At 44.9% G+C, this 19,865-nt stretch overlaps 1 protein-coding gene across 2 annotated transcripts in view; it reads left to right on the forward strand.

Moving 5' to 3' along the window:
* Nucleotides 1-6,938: 6,938 nt before the first annotated feature.
* TTC17 (tetratricopeptide repeat domain 17) overlaps nucleotides 6,939-19,865 on the forward strand; it is a 56,685-nt gene continuing 43,758 nt past the window's right edge. Inside the window, exons 1-7 of one of the 2 annotated variants that reach the window (XM_068124175.2) lie at nucleotides 6,939-7,241; nucleotides 7,377-7,466; nucleotides 11,488-11,657; nucleotides 12,618-12,729; nucleotides 15,076-15,207; nucleotides 16,788-16,897; nucleotides 17,170-17,317. In XM_068124175.2, coding sequence (XP_067980276.2) covers nucleotides 7,020-7,241; nucleotides 7,377-7,466; nucleotides 11,488-11,657; nucleotides 12,618-12,729; nucleotides 15,076-15,207; nucleotides 16,788-16,897; nucleotides 17,170-17,317 — 984 coding nt within the window. In that variant the 5' untranslated portion in view covers nucleotides 6,939-7,019. The remainder of the gene's footprint in view (nucleotides 7,242-7,376; nucleotides 7,467-11,487; nucleotides 11,658-12,617; nucleotides 12,730-15,075; nucleotides 15,208-16,787; nucleotides 16,898-17,169; nucleotides 17,318-19,865) is intronic. The other variant, XM_068124174.2, reaches the window with a different exon arrangement.

Below are 19,865 nucleotides of genomic sequence, written 5' to 3' on the forward strand. Positions count from 1 at the left end.
TTATGAAGTTTTCGGAGGTGCAAAATAGGGTGGAAGAATAATAAGAAAAACTCCAGCAGTAATAATAGGTTACTCTCCATTTCATGGAGAGTAAACCTAATTACATATCAGCTAAATGAATTCAACCTCCAACTATTTTCGAGATCAGCGTAGCCCAAAAGGTCTACATAGAACAAAGGTCAACCACTTTTTTTTTCTTTTTTTTTGTATACAAGATCGAGGCTCGTGAAAGAGCGAACATTAATCACACAGAAAGACAAACCGACACATAAAACATATAACATCGGGAGCGGTAGACAAGATGGGGAGAGAGGGGGAAGGACACAAACACAACATTTGAGAGCAGGGACCGAGAGACATGGAGACATCGAGAGATCTGAGAGAGGGCGAGGGCTTTGGGGGGGGGGGGCATGGGAAGGGGGCGGTGGGAGAGGTATAAAACATATGGACACTGCCAGGACTTCCAGGAAAGAAGTTGGAATTTCAAACAAGGTGGATCTGGGGTGAATTAGCGGGGGTAGAAAAGATCAAGGTTTTGGATGGGGGAAGATAAGAGATGGTGGTGAACAGCTGTTTTAAAGACCTGGAGGGAGGAGTGGGATTGAAGGGAGTGAGGGAGTTTGTTCCAGAGGCGGGAGAAAAGAGGAATGAAAGAGTGAAGGTGAGCAGAGAGCCGAGATTTCGGCAGTTTAACCATCAGAGGGTTGCTGGCAGATCTTGTGCGACCTGTAGGAATATTTGGGGGACAGAGCACAGAGAGAGCTGGGGGTGCAAGGTCGGAGAGGAGTCGGTAGAAGACAGAAAGACCACCTACCTGCCTGCGGTGAGTGAGTGAAAGGCCCTCAGAGATAGCTTCATCGCGGGAGATTCCAATAATTCTGAAAGCTTTGGTTTCAACAGCGTGAAGCCGAGCTAGGTGTGAGGCAGGAGCACCGGCCCATAGGGGAGAACAGTATTCCATTGAGCTGCGGATGAAAGCCTTGTATGTGGTGAGGAGCTCAGGTGTGCCGAGGAAGGACTTCGCACGACGGAGGATGCCCAGTCGGCGACTGGCTTTGGAGGCCAGCTTGGAAATGTGGTTTTCCCAAGAAAGATCATGGCAGATAGTGAGACCCAAAATCTTGAGCGACAGAACTTCTTGGAGAGGATTGTTGAGAAAGTAGATGGGAGGGTTGTCCAGTCGATCTTTTCGGAGAGACATAGTAAGAGTGTGAGATTTGTCAGGATTGAAAGACATGTTCCACTTGTTTGACCAGTCTGTGATTTTGTCCAGGTCTTCAGAGAGTGAGGAGGCAGCAGACTGCCGATCTGAGGGAAGAGGAATGGAGCGGCAGAGAGTGGAGTCATCAGCAAAGAGATAGAGAGGATTTTCGAGAGAGTCAGAGAGATCATTGATGAAGACCAGAAAAAGCACGGGGCCCAGAACACTGCCTTGGGGAACTCCAGCCTGAACAGGAAGAGGAGATGAGAGAAACCCATTCAGGGCCACACGTTGACGACGACTCGAGAGGAAGTCCGCCAGCCATGCGTGGAGATTTCCATGGATACCAAAGGAGGAGAGTTTGGTGAGCAGAGCGGGGTGCCAGACCGTGTCGAAGGCACGTGATATGTCGAGGGAGACAGCTCTAATTTCCTGTTTGTCATTGAGGACCTCCATCCATTGTTGAGACAGCAGAAGCAGCATGTCCAGAGTAGAGTGACCTGGTCTGAAACCAAATTGATGATCAGAGATCAAGCCATTGGAGAAGAGGAAAGATTTCATATCCGAAGCAATGATGGATTCCATGACTTTGCTGATAATTGGGAGAAGGCTGATTGGTCTGTAGTTGCTAGGATCTGTTTTTGCACCTTTTTTGTGCAAAGCGGTGATGTTGGCTGATTTCCAAGCAGATGGCAGTTGACCTTGAGCAAAAGAGAGGGTGAAGAGAACAGAGAGAGGGTGAGATAGAGCAGCAGAGCAGGATTTTAGGACCCGTGGGCTGATGCCGTCGGGTCCAGTTGCAGAATCAGAGTCGAGGGTTGACAGAAACTTTTCCACCTTGTCAGGAGGAAAGGACACGGAGTCCAGGAGCAGCAGGGTACGACTGGGTATGGTGGGTACAGAGAGGGATGGGTTTGGGACACAAGATTTAGAGGCAAACACAGAGTTGAGGCATTCAGCTTTTTCACATGCGGAGTCAGCTGTGTAGCCGTTTGAGGTAAGGGAGGGGATGGAGGGGGAACAAACACCAGAAACGGATTTGACCAGTCGCCACCAGGATTTGGAAGAGGGAGACAGATAAGAGAGTTCGGTCTTGAGAACGGAGAGATATTGTTTCCTGGCTCTCCTGAGGGTGGACACACACTTGTTTCGGGCTTTGTGAAAGGAAATGAGATTTCCTTCCGTTGGATTTGCTTTCCAGGAGACGAAGGCAAGTTGTTTCTGGGCAACAGCCTCACCACAAGATTCCGTGTACCATGGACGGGAGGAAGGGTATGACAACTGAAGACGAGATGGGATAAATCTGTGCATGAGAGAGAGCAATTTACTTTGGAAGAATTCCCAGGATGAGTTGATGTCAGAGGTGGTAGAGATGGGAGACCAGTCCAGATGATTGATGGCTGCTTGAAGACCGTGCCAGTTGGCCTGAGTGAAATGCCAGACTCGTCGACGCTGAGCAGGCTCCCTGAGGATGGTCAGAGAGATGTCCACTTTAACAAGGACATGATCAGATGATCCGATCGGAGCAGAAGAAGAGCAGCAGACATTTTCAGGGAAGTTAGTCATAACCAAGTCCAGAAGAGAAGATGTTCCGTTGACTGAGATCCGGGTCGGGAAATTGACAGATTGTGTCAGTCCCAGTGAGTCGCAGAAGTCCTTTGCTGAGGAGCCATGGCTGGTGAGAGAGGTACCCACACCCAGCCAACTGGCATGATGACAGTTGAAATCACCACATATGAGGAAGAGAGAGTTGGGATGAGTAGATAGAAGTTGGTCCATATCATCAGACAGCGAGATGTAGATGGAGTCATCACTGTTTGGTGGACGGTACAACACACATATGAACAAGAGGTGGGAGCGAAGGGGAAGCCGTAGCCAGAGGTATTCCTGGGGGTGAGGTGGAGAGAGTGCAGTGCAGGGCGAGTGAGGAAGAGAGTTTTTGATAAAGATAGCAACCCCGCCTCCAGGACGAGGCTCAGGTCTATCATACCGGAGGAGGGAGTAGCCCGGGAGAGATACTATGGAATCAGAGACATCATAAAGGAGGAAAGTTTCTGTTAAGCAGATCACGTCTGGTTTGACAGAAGCAACCTGTATGGAGAGATCAGTTAAGTTTGAACGAAGGCCCCGGATGTTTGAGGTCCATACCGTTAATGAAGAGGAAGGGGGAGCATCAGATACAGAACAGGGGGGAGGAGGGGTAGGGTAAGATGTGGAAGAGGTGGAAGAGGTAGGGAGAGCTGTTGAAGGTGTGTCAGAGATTTCAGAATTTTTTCAAATTGAACTGAACTTTTTTCAAATTTCCAAAATCCTAAATTTTCATCCTATTCATTTGAAATTTGAATGGGATATACATATCTGTGAACTGAATTCAACCAAGAACTATTGAACAATTCAAGAACAAGAACAAGAACAAGAATATATATTCAAGAACAATGAACCAAGAACTATTTTCGAGGTCAACATAGGCCGAAATTCTAAAATTGTCAATTTTTATCCAATTAACTTAAACTTTGAAGACGTTTGCATATCTGGTCACTGAAATCAACCACAAATTATTTTTGAGGTCAAAAGGATGCTCGACTGAGTGCCTGCCACTTTGTTCTGTTTTGCCAAGTGTCGCTCCATGAGTGATTTTTATTTTGTCTCTTTGTATGTCCGCACAGAATAAATATGATTTTCTCTGCAACCGTTGGTCAGATTGACAGGAAAGTTTCACCATAGGTGCCACTCAATTAAAAGGAGTAAGGTCATCTACCATCAGCTTGGAAATCAGCCAACATCACCGCTTTACACAAAAAAGGTGCAAAAACAGATCCTTGCAACTAAAGACCAATCAGCCTTCTCCCAATTATGAGCAAAGTCATGGAATCCATCATTGCTTCGGATATCAAATCTTTCCTCTTCTCCAATGGCTTGATCTCTGATCATCAATTTGGTTTCAGACCAGGTGACTCTACTCTGGACATGCTGCTTCTGCTGTCTCAACAATGGATGGAGGTCCTCAATGCCAAACAGGAAATTAGAGCTGTCTCCCTTGACATATCACTTGCCTTCGATACGGTCTGGCACCCAGAGCTGCACCAAACTCTCCTCCTATGGTATCCATGGAAATCTCCACGCATGGCTGGCGGACTTCCTCTCTAGTCACAGTCAACGTGCGGCCCTGAATGGATTTCTCTCATCTCCCCTTCCTGTTCAAGCTGCAGTTCCCCAAGGCAGTGTTCTGGGCCCTGTGCTTTTTCTGGTCTTCATCAATGATCTCTCCGACTCTCTAGAAAATCCTCTCTATCTCTTTGCTGATGACTCCACTCTCTGCCGCTCCTTTCCTCATCCCTCAGATCCGCAGTTTCCAGCCTCCTCACTCTCTGCAGACCTGGACAAAATCACAGACTGGTCAAACAAGTGGAACATGTCTTTCAATCCTGACAAATATCACTCTCTTAGTATGTCTCCCTGAAAAGACCGACTGGACAACCCTCCCATCCACTTTCTGAATAATCCTCTCCAAGAAGTTCTGTCACTCAAGCTTTTGGATCTCACTATCTGCCGTGATCTTTCCTGGGAAAACCACATTTCAAATCTGGCCTCCAAAGCCAGTCGCCGACTGTTCATCCACAGCTCAATGGAATACTGCTCTCCCCTCTGGGCTGGTGCTCCTGCCTCACACCTAGCTCGTCTTCACGCTGTTGAAACCAAAGCTTTCAGAATCATTGGAATCTCCCACGACGAAGCTAACGGGGGCCTTTCACTTACTCACCGCAAGCAGGTTGGTGGTCTTTTTGTCCTCTACCGACTCCTCTCCGGCCACTCTCTTCAATCCCACTCCTCTCTCCAGGTCTTTAAAACAGCTGTTCACCACCCTCTCTTATCTTGCCCCATCCAAAACGTTGATCTTTTCTACCCCCGCTAATTTCACCCCAGATAAAAAAAATTGAAATACCAACTTCTTTCCTGGAAGTCCTTGCAGTGCCCTTGTGTTTTATACTTCTCCCACCCCTCCCACCCCCCCCCCTCCCACACCTCCTCACCCCAAGCCCTCTCCCTCCCACAGATCTCCCGATGTCCCTGCTTTCAAATGTTGTGTTTGTGTGCTTCCCCTTCTCTCCCCATCTTGTCTACCGCTCCCCTTATTATATACTTTGTGTGTCTGTTTGATTTTTTTTTGTGTGATAAATGTTAGCTCTTTCACGAACCTCGATTCTGTATACAAAAAAAATAATAATAATAACTTCACCTGCAGAATTTTTTAATGATAATTATGACGTCGTAGGTCACGTAGTTCGGCCGCCATCTTGGAAAAAACAAAAAACTTTGTACCTCAATAATCAATATCTCCGAAAGCGCTGAATAGACAAAATTGAGACATGGCTCATTGTAAAGAACTCTCCATGGGGAATAAAATATGTGAATGATGATGTCATAGGTGCCTCCGTAATGACGTCATAATTCGACAAGTAGAAAACTTCATTCGATCAAGATGAAATTTCTTGAGCATAATCTAAGAATAAATTCGTGTAGAAAAAAATAATAATTATGACGTCATCGGTCCCGTGGTTCTGTCGCCATATTTGTTTTAACACAAAATTCCTAAAAACCACTGAAAATAGATCGTGGCGAGGGTTTTGCAATCTCAGATTGCTCTTTCTTGTTTATTGTGTTGTCAGCACTGCAGAGTTTTAGGAAGAGGAAAATAGACAAATAAATGTGGAGTCAGAAGGAGGAACTCCCTGCCAAGCTTATCTATGGACCCTACCAAGTGTGTATTTTGGGGAGGGAGTTTTGCATGTTTGTTGATGTTGAAGAATAAGAATGGAAAGTAAAAATTAAAAATTAAATTATGAATTGCACGTTTCAATAATATTATGAGCATATACACAACAAGTGATACGCCTGTGAACATTTTATTGGTTGTACGGTAGATGGTAGTATCATTTTCAACGAACTTAATCGCCTCATTCACTTGCCGAGATGTGTGTGTGTGTGTGTGTTTGTTTGTGTGTGTGTTTGTGTGTTTGAATGTGTGGTGTGTGTGTGTGTGTGTGTTTGTGTGTGTGTGTGTGTGTGTGTGTGTGTGTTTGTGTGTTTGAATGTGTGTGTGTGTGTTTGTGTGTTTGAATGTGGTGTGTGTGTGTGTGTGTGTGTGTGTATGTATGTGTGTGTGTGTGTTTGTGTGTTTGAATGTGTGTGTGTGTGTTTGTGTGTTTGAATGTGGTGTGTGTGTGTGTGTGTGTGTGTGTGTATGTATGTGTGTGTGTGTGTGTTTGTGTGTTTGAATGTGTGTGTGTGTGTGTTTGTGTGTTTGAATGTGTGGTGTGTGTGTGTGTGTGTGTGTGTGTGTGTGTGTGTGTGTATGTATGTGTCTGTGTGTGTGTTTGTGTGTTTGAATGTGTGTGTGTGTTTGAGTGTTTGAATGTGGTGTGTGTGTGTGTGTGTGTGTGTGTGTGTGTGTGTGTGTGTGTGTGTGTGTGTGTGTGTGTGTGTGTGTGTGTGTGTGTGTGTGTGTGTGTGTGTGTGTGAGTGATACCAGTGTACTCAGTCAAAGTAATTGTTTTTGTCGTTGTCGTTTTGTCGGTTGCTTTGATACTGTGCCTTTATGTCTGCTTTATGATTGTCAAATTAACAACGTCGTTTCTTGGGTTAGCAATGGGGGTGTAATCGCCGTTATAATCAGCGTGGCTGGTTTCCTTTTCATAAGTCTCATGCTAATATAATGTCAATTGTCAATCGACATTGTGAAACGAAACCCAAGCTGCGCGGTGGCACTATTAAACGTGGTAATCGTATTAAACATCATTATAAAACTATTTTCATTGAAATGAGGCGATCGTGGTTACAGTTCGCGTGGCGGCGTGGCCGCATCAGTTGTGACGACGCGGTCATGGCGCCCGTCTTGGGCTGCGGTGTTGCTGACAAGAACCTTTCGCGTCCGTTCTGTGTGGCAATGAGCGCGGCCGTGGCCATGTTAGCCGTGGTGCCTGTGCCGACCTTCGGCACCATGCACTGGATTGTTACCGAGGACGGGCGCATCCAGCAACAGGTTGGAAGGTTTTCCTCAGGGAGGGGGTTGCGGTTGGGCTTCACCATGAGCCATTTGCATTTGGGATTGGCGGACAGCATTACCTGGACAGCGTTGATAGTCACGTGACCAAACGTTACCCTGGTGTCTTTCTAGGTGGATTCGCAGCTTAGCATGAAACACCCGCACGATTTGGTGCTGTTTATGCGACAAGAAGCGAGGGTTGAGTCCTTAAAGCGGTTGGAGGTAAGAAGCAGTTTTTGTATGTGTGCTTTAAATAAAAGAGTTGCATTGATAGAAAAGTGAAGAAAGAGAGAATGGTCTCAGAGTTTTGAGGAAGTAAAAAAAAAAAAATCTGCTTTTTGAAAAGGGGAAGGTCGTAAGTGTTTGGGAAATACATGGGAAGGTAAAAAAGTTCCAGAGTTTGGCAGTGGAGGGGGAGAAACAAACATCATAACGGCCCAACCTTGAGTTGCCAATGGCCACACAATAATCATGCGATGTCGTGGCTTGTCGAGTATTCCGTGGTCTCGCTAATGGAGGAGGTACACATACAGCGTTGCCAGTCAGTCAGTCATATTGCCAGTGAGTCTACGTACCATTGTTCAAATAACTGAAGGGGATGCGAGAGAATGTTCAGATAGCCGAACCTTTGCATTGATTTAACGTGCTAGCAAGATATTACGAAAGATCATTCAACACGGAACAGAAGACTTCATTAAGCGAGAAATGCCTGTTGAACAAGCAGGTTTCAGAAGAGGAAGACGTACAAAAGGTCAAATCGCAAATCTGACATGGATCATGGAAAAAAACAAGGGAGTATCAAAAGGTGTGCATCTCTATTTTATAAATTGCTAGTAAAACGACCGTCAAAAATGACGGGTTGGAACGGTTCATTCGAAGGTGCAGCCTCGTGAGCGTGCCAAAGTGTGAATCCTCGGTGTGCTTAAAAAAAAAAAAACACCTTTAGAGGCCATTTTTTCCCCGCAAAGCGGGGGTTGGCCTTTTTCGGGAACCGTGGTTGTTGTTGTTTTTCGGTCCCCTTTTTGAAGCAATGTTTTACGGCCGGATGCCCTTCCTGACGCCAACCCTTTTTGCCGCCTTTAACGACAAACCAGGGAATTACCAGTGAACTGGTACTCAATTAGCCGACCTCGGAAGGATGACAGGCTGAGTCAACCCCCCTGGCGTTAATTCAGCAATCGACCGGGATTCGAACCCAGGATCCTAGGATCCTAAGCCGGCACCCTAGCCGCTAGCCCAACACCAGGGTGCTTATATCATCTTTATTTATTAGACATCCTACGGACGTAAATGAACATTCGTTTTACTGTGCGTGCGTTTGCACATCACGTGCAGCAAATTTCACTTTCCTCGTTTTATTTGTTATTAAAAAAAAAAAAACCCTTCTGTACACCGCCCTTGAGGCCCGGTTTGCAAGTCACCGTCTACAATTCCAATAGAAGAGACATAATTGCTTATGGAAAATGTTTTTTCCAGTTTGTTTTATCCTCAAAAATAGACCGGAGTGAACACACATTCGTGTTCAAAGATTGACGTTTAAAACCTAGCCTTTTAAAGGGGGACAGACATCTGTACAAACACACAAACTGATATTGTGTTTTATATATTATACCAAAGCTTTTGATTGTGTTGATCATGAATTGATGTGAATTGTGCTGAGAGAGATGGAGATGTCGGAGCATTTGCTATGTCTGATAAGAAGTCTGCACAGTGTACGCTAAATAAGAAGCCTGTACAGTGTACGCTAAATAAGAAGCCTGCACTGTACGCTAAATAAGAAGTCTGTACAGTGTACGCTAAATAAGAAGTCTGTACAGTGTACGCTAAATAAGAAGCCTGTACAGTGTACGCTAAATAAGAAGCCTGTACAGTGTACGCTAAATAAGAAGTCTGTACAGTGTACGCTAAATAAGAAGTCTGCACAGTGTACGCTAAATAAGAAGTCTGTACAGTGTACGCTAAATAAGAAGTCTGTTCAGTGTACACTAAATAAGAAGTCTGTACAGTGTACGGCTGTATGCTAAATAAGAAGTCTGCACAGTGTACGCTAAATAAGAAGTCTGCACAGTGTACGCTAAATAAGAAGTCTGCACAGTGTACGCTAAATAAGAAGTCTGCACAGTGTACGCTAAATAAGAAGTCTGCACAGTGTACGCTAAATAAGAAGTCTGCACAGTGTACGCTAAATAAGAAGTCTGCACAGTGTACGCTAAATAAGAAGTCTGCACAGTGTACGCTAAATAAGAAGTCTGCACAGTGTACGCTAAATAAGAAGTCTGCACAGTGTATGCTAAATAAGAAGTCTGCACAGTGTACGCTAAATAAGAAGTCTGCACAGTGTACGCTAAATAAGAAGTCTGTACAGTGTACGCTAAATAAGAAGTCTGCACAGTGTACGCTAAATAAGAAGTCTGCACAGTGTACGCTAAATAAGAAGCCTGTACAGTGTACGCTAAATAAGAAGCCTGTACAGTGTACGCTAAATAAGAAGTCTGTACAGTGTACGCTAAATAAGAAGTCTGTACAGTGTACGCTAAATAAGAAGTCTGTACAGTGTACGCTAAATAAGAAGTCTGTACAGTGTACGCTAAATAAGAAGTCTGTACAGTGTACGCTAAATAAGAAGTCTGTACAGTGTACGCTAAATAAGAAGCTGCAGTAAGAACAAAGTATGAAGAGACTGGATGGTTTGGGATTGGAAAAGGGATTAGACAGGGAGGGATGCATTCTGTTCCCTTACTTGTTCAATCCGTACGGTGAGTCCATCATGAGGAAATCGAACATGCATGACATGGAGTCATGGAGTCATAGAGGCTGGAGTCGTAATTGGAGGAAGATGTATCAATAACCTAAGGTACACTGATAATACCACTCTGTTGGCAGAAAGTAAAGAGGAGTTGATGAAACTGTTGCAGACAGTGAAGGAAATTGAGAGCTTGTCTTTATTTAAACCAATAAAAACTAAAATCTTGTCAACTGAGAAGATCAACGTGTTCAGATGGGGAGGCGATCAGGGGGAAATAGTGGAAAGTTTCATCTTCCTGGGTTCTAAGATTGAAGTGAGTGGAGAATGTGGAGGAGAAATTAATAGATTGTTGGTATTGGGGAGAACAGGAATGTCGGGATTGACAAACGTCTGGAAAGGCGAAGATATGACTATACAAACCAGGAGGAGGCGTTAGTGTTAGTGCATGCTGTGGTACTTCCAGTTGAAATGTATGGATGTGAGTTGTGGATCGTGAAAAATAAATAAATGAAGATTGACAGTTTTGAAATGTGGTGTTGGATACAAATGTTAAAAATTCCATGGACTACAACAAGAATGAAAAGTTAACCTTGCCCACCTTGGTTGGCAGAGAACGTAACAAACAAACAAATCATTGATTGAAGAAGTTATACCACCATGTTGTACATTATAAGCGCTGATGCTAAAACAGAAGTTTTAATACTTTTTGACACATCATACGTGCAGAAAACTAAAGTCTGGGGAAATCGACCATGCTGGGTATGGTTGAGGGAAGAAGAGGAAGAGGCAGACCTTGTATATGCTGGATGGATGGGGTAAATGATGCAACCCAGCTGTCTCTGCCAGAGCTTTGGGAAGCAATGTCGGATGTGGCTGTGTGGAGAAATCTGATCCTGAATGTCACCAGTAGTTGGACACAACATGACGGAACGAGATAACTGGATACTTTGTATGAAACTGGCATAATCGGAATGGTGACTGTGAATTAAGAGGTGCCGTTTGGACGTAATCACTCACGGGGATGGCTGACGTGGCTTACCTGGGGGTCGAGTGGGGTTGGAGGAATGTGATTATGTCCATTAATTACGTACCATTGGAATGCGAGTACCATATGTCTATTACTATATTTGAGAACTATTCAAATGTGAGTATTTTTATTTATTACGTACCATTGTAACGCGAGTACATCTATTACATACGTATTGGAACGTATTCATGATGCAATACACCACACACACACACACGCACACACACACGCACACACACACCACACAAAGCAAGTCCTGGGAGGGTTTGCAATCTCCGATTTCTCTTTCTAGTTTCCAAGTATGTTACATCTGCTCATCATCAATGACGTTCATTTCATCAAAAAATTCTAAATTAAAGGACCATTCAGCATTTTTTCATTAAAAATAATAATAACTGTCCCATTATGGAGTTGAACCATCTGTTGATTGTGCGTTGCCATCTCACACTGTCTGTGCCTGTATCATGCAGCAGGTGCTGGTGGATAAGAAGATCCACATTGAGGAGAATGAAGATAAAGACACGCGACTTGAGGAGCGTCACTACAAAGATGACGTCGACTGCAGCAAAGCCGATGTTCCATTGGGAGAACTAGATCTTTACGATAGCACATTCATCCCTCTAGAGCGGAAGAACATATGGTGAGAGCTTTGAGTGGTGCTCTTCGTCAAAGGCTTCGTGAGTTTTTGCAGGAATCAAAGTATTTATTTGGGGTTCCTATTGGGAGAACGGCTTGACGCTCCACATTTAAAAGTATGGAGCATGGATAAACGATGCTGGGAAGGCAATGGCAAACCACCCACTATACTCCTTGCCAAGAAACTCCTTTGGCAGCACCAAAGCTGTGTAAAGAGTATGGTTCATCATCATCATTATCAAATTTGGAGAGAGAAGTGGAGTTGGACCATTTTTCTCACTTGAAAAAGATTGGAGTTACACCAGGGTCTTCAAATAAAGAAATAATAACCAAAGAAAGGAACCAGCTGTTCACCACCATCTCTTATCTTCCCCCATCCAAAACATTGATCTTTTCTATCCCCGCTAATTTCACCCCAATTCCACTTTTTTGAAATACCAACTTCTGTCCTGGAAGTCCTTGGTGTCCTTGTGTTTTATACTTCTCCCACCCCCCCCCCCCCTTCCCACGCCTCCTCCCCCCAAGCCCTCTCCCTCCCACACATCTCCCTGCTCTGAAATGTTGTGTGCTCTCAAGTGTTTGTGTGCTTCCCCTTCTCTCCCCATCTTGTCTTCCGCTCCCTCTTTTTATATATTTTGTTTGTCTGGTTGATTTCTTTGTGAAGTAAATGTCAGCTCTTTCACGAGCCTCGATTCAGTATACAAAAAAAAACAACCTAGTGAGGGTCTTGACTCAGGGTACATGTGAGCAGTTGGGTTGTAATTTGATTTGAACAACGCTTGAAGTTTTTGAACACAAGTTGTCGGTATGAGCTGTGTGTTGTTCAAATGGGGCACGCCTTCTCGGACTCCGGATGTTCGTGCCCTGGCAGTGTTGATTGTTTTTGCACACCCCAATAGTCTGGCTTCCATTGAGTCGAGACGGCTTCTCACCCAGTGCTCATGTGCCGGTTTAACGTGTGCAGGCCAGAAGAGTATATAGACATACGACATACACCGGGAGCGGACACGTCCCAACCAGACTGTACAAAAGCGATGGATCTTCCTTACAGTATGCACGCCTTCCAGCATCTGAGGGTATTTCTGTTGCACATGGTACCTTTTGTTACCATTAACCTTGATCCATGAAAGCAGCGTCACTCGATCATTGCAGGGATTGTAAACGGGAGAATGACCTGATAGGTTTATCTTTTTGGATCCGGCTGTAATCTATTTGCTGGGTCCCAGATTGGCTCGGGACTCGGATAGGGTGGCGTTGCATCAAGCGTATGTACAATGCACATCGATTGCATGGGGGTTGCATGTCCACAATCCGAGTCGCAGGGCCTGATTGTGTGGTTACTGTTCCTGTATGCATTAGCTGGTTTTGCAATAATTGTTTGTACTCATTTTCTCTCCCCTCATTTTTCAATACACATGTTAAATTCACTGGGTTTGTTATTTTGCATCACTCATTCGGTGTCATCGGCTAAGAACCTTCACTCAAGTTCCATCTTGGATTAGCATGCTGCTCGACCGGCTGCCCGGCATTCCAATTGAACCCGGTATAGGTGAAGAAAGGCCCTTAATCCTGGGACTTTTTCTGATAATACCGGTTTAGAGCATCTCGGCCGTTTCGCTGGCATGACCACCATTACAATAAAGTGTCCTACATCTTGTCAGTTAGATTCACCGCGGTCGTTCGTTTTTAATCGCGGATTCATCCTTTTGAAAGACCTGGTGTTGGCTTAGCGGTTAGGGTGCCGGCTTGGGATCCTAGGATCCTGGGTTCGAATCCCGGTCGATCGCTGAATTAACACCAGGGGGGTTGACTCAGCCTGTCATCCTTCCGAGGTCGGCAAATTGAGTACCAGCTTGCTGGGATGAATGATCCCGGTGTGTACCCCGGTTTAGAATAGGTACACCGTATCCCTGCGCATCGTAAGAGGCGACTAAGGGTTGGCGTCAGGAAGAGCATCCGGCCATAAAAACATTGCCTCAAACAGGTAACCATGATTGTCATGGGGCCCGCAAGGCTAACCCCCGCTTTAGCGGGGGAAATGGCCTTAATACGATAATTCATTCATTCATATATTCATCCTTTTAAACAAATTAAATTGGTGGATGCAGCTACCTTTTTGACCCTTACCCACTGGTGGTACAGCTGTCATCAAAAAGTTACAACTAACGAGACGTATGAAACTGTCATAATCGGAATGGTGACTGTAAATTAAGAGGTGCTGTTTGGACATGATCACTCAGATCATGGGGATGGCTGACGTGGCTCACCTGGGGGTCGAGTGGGGTTGGAGGAATGTGATTATGTCCATTAATTACATACCATTGGAATGCAAGTACCGTATGTCGATTACTATATTTCAGTACTATTCAAATGTGAGTATTTTTTTATTAATTACGTACCATTGGAACGCGAGTACATCTACGACATACGTATTGGTACGTATTAATGACGCAATACAACACGCACACACATATACATACACGCACGCTCACGAGGCTTTACTAATAATATTAATATTATTAGTAAAGAGTAAAGTATTATTGGTAAAGTGTTATAAGTAAAGTGTCAAAAATGACGGGTTGCAAGAGTTTTTATTCGACGATGCTGCCATGAGCGTGCCAAAGTCTGAAGCCTGAGCCTAGTGTCAGATAGGTGTGCTTATATCTTTATTTGTTTGGTATCCTACGGACGTAAATGAACACTTGTTTTACTCTGCGTGCGTTGCACATTACCTGCGGCGAATTTCACCTTCCTGCACCTTCTGGTTTTTGTTATTTAAAAAAATTAATGCTTCTGTGCACTGCCTTGAGGCCAACATTGGCCTTTAAAACCTACCCTTATGAAGGGGGACAGACATCTGTACAAACACAGGAACTGGCATTGTGTGTTATGTGGTAGATATATGTGTATATAAATGACGAGTGGCCCTCCTGTATTTTCACACTATTCAGTGCTGAAAACTCGGGCTAAAACCGAAATTATGTGGCGAAAAAAAACAAAATAACCCTTAATTTATTTTGCTGGTGTATAGCAAAAAAGGCTGTCAAGATGATGGGCTGGAGAGGGGTGAAAATGAACTAACTGAAACTTTTCAATAGATGGGTAGAAGTAGTGGAAGGTTGAGTTTAGAAAAGAACATGGGTGTGTGGATATAGGATGATATGCTGCTGGTGTACTGCCGACTGTGCCAATCTGAGTGTACTTGTGTATTGCAGTGCAGGAGTTTGTGTGTGTGTGTGTGTGTGTGTGTGTGTGTGTGTGTGTGTGTGTGTGTGTGTGTGTGTGTGTGTGTGTGTGTGTGTGTGTGTGTGTGTGTGTGTGTGTGTGTTTGTTTTTATATGTGTGTTTGTTTTTATATGTGTGTGTGTTTTTATATGTGTGTGTGTTTTTATATATGTGTGTGTTTTTATATATGTGTGTAGGGCGTGCAGGAGCGTGCCAATTTGAGTGCATCCATTATGTCCAAAGAGGATGCCATATTTCAGTCACTGCCCCTGAGGGAAAGCAGAAGTATTGACCAAATTGGACATCTAATCAGCGAGGCTCTAAAAAAGGTACGTTTAATAATTGTTTCTTTTATGAATCCATTGGGGAAGGAAGATTTGAATGAATGTATGCAACTTGTGAGTATTAAGAGGTTATGTCACGTTTTCATTTTTTACTCACAAAATCCATTATTACCTCCACCATCAAAGGTGTTGAGCCATGTGGACAGAGGGAGTGAGGGCGATGTGGACAGAGGGAGTGAGGGCGATGTGGACAGAGGGAGTGAGGGCGATGTGGACAGAGGGAGTGAGGGCGATGTGGACAGAGGGAGTGAGGGCGATGTGGACAGAGGGAGTGAGGGCGATGTGGACAGAGGGAGTGAGGGCGATGTGGACAGAGGGAGTGAGGGCGATGTGGACAGAGGGAGTGAGGGCGATGTGGACAGAGGGAGTGAGGGCGATGTGGACAGAGGGAGTGAGGGCGATGTGGACAGAGGGAGTGAGGGCGATGTGGACAGAGGGAGTGAGGGCGATGTGGACAGAGGGAGTGAGGGCGATGTGGACAGAGGGAGTGAGGGCGATGTGGACAGAGGGAGTGAGGGCGATGTGGACAGAGGGAGTGAGGGCGATGTGGACAGAGGGAGTGAGGGCGATGTGGACAGAGGGAGTGAGGGCGATGTGGACAGAGGGAGTGAGGGCGATGTGGACAGAGGGAGTGAGGGCGATGTGGACAGAGGGAGTGAGGGCGATGTGGACAGAGGGAGTGAGGGCGATGTGGACAGAGGGAGTGAGGGCGATGTGGACAGAGGGAGTGAGGGTGATGTGGACAGAGGGAGTGAGGGTGATGTGGACGGACACAGAGAGACGGACACAGAGAGACGGACACAGAGAGACGGACACAGAGAGACAGACAGACACAGTGATATATGTCGTATATACACTCCGACCCCGACATTCTTGTTTCCAACATTCGCGGACCCCAAGTATTTGCGGTTGATAAATTTTGACCTCCTTCTACGTTCGCACCCCTGCATAATATATAGTCATATAACTTGCATAATCAAATAACATTGACAGCCTCACTTTTGTCCTTGAATGCTCTGGTAAACTTTGACAAAGATAGCTGAAAGCGTTCGAGTTGTCGCACACAGACGAAATAAACAAACTAGACGGACCAACATATTACGAAAATTTTCAATTTTCGTCATAACAAACAGACAGGGTTGAAAACATAAACTCCATCCACCTTCAGTGGCGGAGGTAAAAAATATATAGACGACGGATCTGGTCCTGAAAACTTAGTTTGGATGAACTGGAAAGGAGGCACAGCATGAGCTCCAACACACTCAGATCCGGATCTGGAAGTCGAAAAGTGTTTTTGCTTTTGTCAAGAGCAGCTTGAGTCTTGAATTCCCATTACATTTGCCCTTATTTTGAGCTGGTGTAAAGGAGAGTTTTTGTGTTTGTTCTGCATTTGTCAGTTTTTTTCTTTCTTTTCACTTCGTCTTTCTTGACTCCCCTTTGCCTGATTTTCATATCATACTTTGATTTTTTTTTTTTCATCTGCAATATGGTTTGATTACTGCACTGTGGTTTAAAAACATTCACTGCATAAAGTCACAATCTGGTGTACTATTGCGTGCTTGAAGAACAACACGTCCTGGGTGCTGTACAACATGGCTTCGTTTTTCTGGAGGATGAAGAACCAGCCGTTCCATGTGGTCGAGTGTGCGATGCGAGCGCTGCATCTTTCACCTAGGTAATGTCTCACCTTGTGATTTTGGGCGCTGTTTACCCTTAACCTTCCTCTGCCCAGTGCTGATGGTCAGCTTTAAGGAAGTCAAGTGGCACAAACTCTGGTTCTTCTGATCTGTATTGTGGGCATGAAATTTCTTTGTTTACATGCGTTTCTGCATGTTCTGTGCGTTAGAGTGGTTTCTGAGATCCATATGTAATTCGCAACAAATTATTTTGGGGAGGCATTTTTGGTTTACATCAGAGATATCTCGCTGAACTTTGTGCCTTTTATAGGGAACATAAAGACATCGCCCTGGTTAACCTTGGTAATGTTCTCCACCGAGGGCATTTCTCTGCCGATGCCGTTGTCGTCGTCCATGCTGCTGTGGACGTGGCCGTAGACACGGTCACCAGTCATTACACTCTGGGAAACATATATGCGGTGAGTTCACCTGCAGCTCGCCTACTTTGATGGTCAACACCACATCACAAAGGTGATGTGACGTTACAATTGTATTGTTACCATGTTACCATGTCCACAACAAAGGACATGTATAATGTCACCTTACCATTGTATTGTCTTGGTGCTTGTACGAGTGAAAGTTGCATTGGTGTTTCTAATTGTAATTTTATTTGTGCTTTCCCAACTTATCACATAGACTATTCCACTTATCTGTTGAATACCTGGGATTTAAAAGTGCTTATATGTTTCTTGCTCCACCCATGCATACTTGAGCCAACAAAGGTGACAAAATGTATCAGTGCATTTCGGGGTCTATGAAAAGTTTCAGATCTCTTAATAATTTGGGAGAGCCGTGTTGGAGGGAAGTGGCAAATGGTGGTGTTCGGAGAGTTAATTTTTCTCAGTCATTGTGAATTTTCAGCGTTTTGCGAATATCTGAAAAAGGGAATTTGCTGTAACTGCTTGCACAAAACTGGGTAATCCCGAGTCTGAAATTTTTTGGCTTTGCTTTAAGTGCTTAAGTTTACATCCGTTGACTAAAAATGTTTCCACACCATGTACATATTCACGTTGGCGTCTCTTTGAGGCTCTAGCCTTTTTTATGCCTCCGCCAACCAAGTTGCCGGAGGCATTATGTTTTCGGGCTGTCCGTCCGTCCGTCCATGTGTCCGTGATAGGTTTTTATTGTCGCACTAACTTGAAAACGGCTGAAGGGATCCAAGTCAAACTTTGTACACGTATGTATCACGATATAAAGATAAACTGAATAGATTATGGGGTCAAGAGGTCAACGGTCAGATGTCCCGTGAGATTAAAAACAAGATCGAAAGGCTAACATCGGCGGAGCCGGTCTTGTTTGATACTTTATTTTTGTTTGATACTTGTTTGATTTGATACTTGCAATTTAAAATATCAAAATAATGAAGTAGATCAAAATAAGAAATTGTGGTAGAGTAAACCCAGAGTGGTGCACAACAAAGGCACCATGAAGTGTAGTGAGAAAAAAGAAAGAAATAAAGCTGTACCAAGCCTCCCCATGAAGTTTAAACAGACCAGAGAAGCCATGGAGGCTGCAAAATTGACCGTCTCCCCAACCTCCATCCCACATCTCTGGCGATATCCACTGCATTTGCACAGAAAAACACGGAGAAGTCCCATGCAACTGCAGCAGAGAACACCAAGGTCCACACGCAGACCAAGCAGCAGGCGGATAAACGAGCACGGTGGTAGGCCCGATGGCGGGCAGACAGTCATTACCAGAGGGAGGGCAGCCGTGGCAGGAAGGGGAGTGCCCATCTGTGATGCCAAGGCAGATCCAAAACATCGACGACAAAACCAAGGAGAATCATGCAACGGAGAGCCAGGTGCGCAACGGAGAGCCAGGTGCGCAACGGAGAGCCAGGTGCGCAACGGAGAGCCAGGTGCACAACGGAGAGCCAGGTGCGCAACGGAGAGCCAGGTGCGCAGCCAGGATCTGAATCCGTCGAAATCCAGGGCAGTTCCCATCTAGGTAGCAGCCCAAGGACAGCATGGGCACAAAGGCAAAATTTAGAGCCAGGAATATGGCACCACTCACGACTCTCAAGTTTTCAGGCATTCTTCCATCACGATCCTTGCTCAAAACCCCCCGGCCACTGCAAGAGTGGCCTGAAAGGTCATGACCCTGAACATCACAAAAACAGCCACATCCACGAGCAGAGGCACGCAGTCCATGCTGTAATGGGAGGGAAGGTGCACCTCACCAGCACCGAGATCATCAGAGGGTCGGTCACTGCAGAACCACGTAGGCCTCAGAGGCAGAACCCCAGCACCGAGTCGTGCGATAGAGGGAGCTCAAGGTGTCTGGGCAGTCATTATGAATCCACATTGAAGCATTGGAACTCCCTCGTTTGCTAAATTTAAATATGAATTAAAATAAACTGAAGACATAACTGCAAAACTTAAGGACTCCTTTCACCACGAGACACACGCACGATACCGGCTTATCCCGGTATTTGTTTATTCTATGTTTCAAGTCAACAATGAATCAACCATACACCACTTCAATCTATAAACTTTGCAATAACGACAGAGATTGCAGTGTTACGATTATATTTACTATATTATTGGCATTAACGCTGGTGTCAGGAAGGGCATCCGGCCATAAAAACATTGCCTCAAAACAGGGAACCATGATTGTCATGGGGCCCGCAAGGCTAACCCCTGCTCTGGCGGGGAAAATGGCCTTAAAACGATCATTCATTCATTGGTATTAACGCTATTATTATTACGAAAACAAAACTACCGTATTAAGAAACCACCAGGGCTAATTTGCCTGAAGGTGAGGCATGAAGGCATGAAGCCTAAGGCTTTTAATCAAGTACTGTGTCGTTGGAAGACCCGTAACGTCTATGTTTTCGATATTTGATGGTCATTTTGACAATCGGTTTGTTTGTGTTTCACACTGAATAAAAAAACGTGAAGGTAGAGCATGGCGATTGTGATATATGACAGGTTCGACGATATGTTCGGCCTGAACGACATTGGA

Source organism: Myxine glutinosa, chromosome 8 (genome assembly GCF_964187855.1).
Source record: "Myxine glutinosa chromosome 8, kmMyxGlut1.1, whole genome shotgun sequence".
NCBI lineage: Eukaryota > Metazoa > Chordata > Myxini > Myxiniformes > Myxinidae > Myxine > Myxine glutinosa.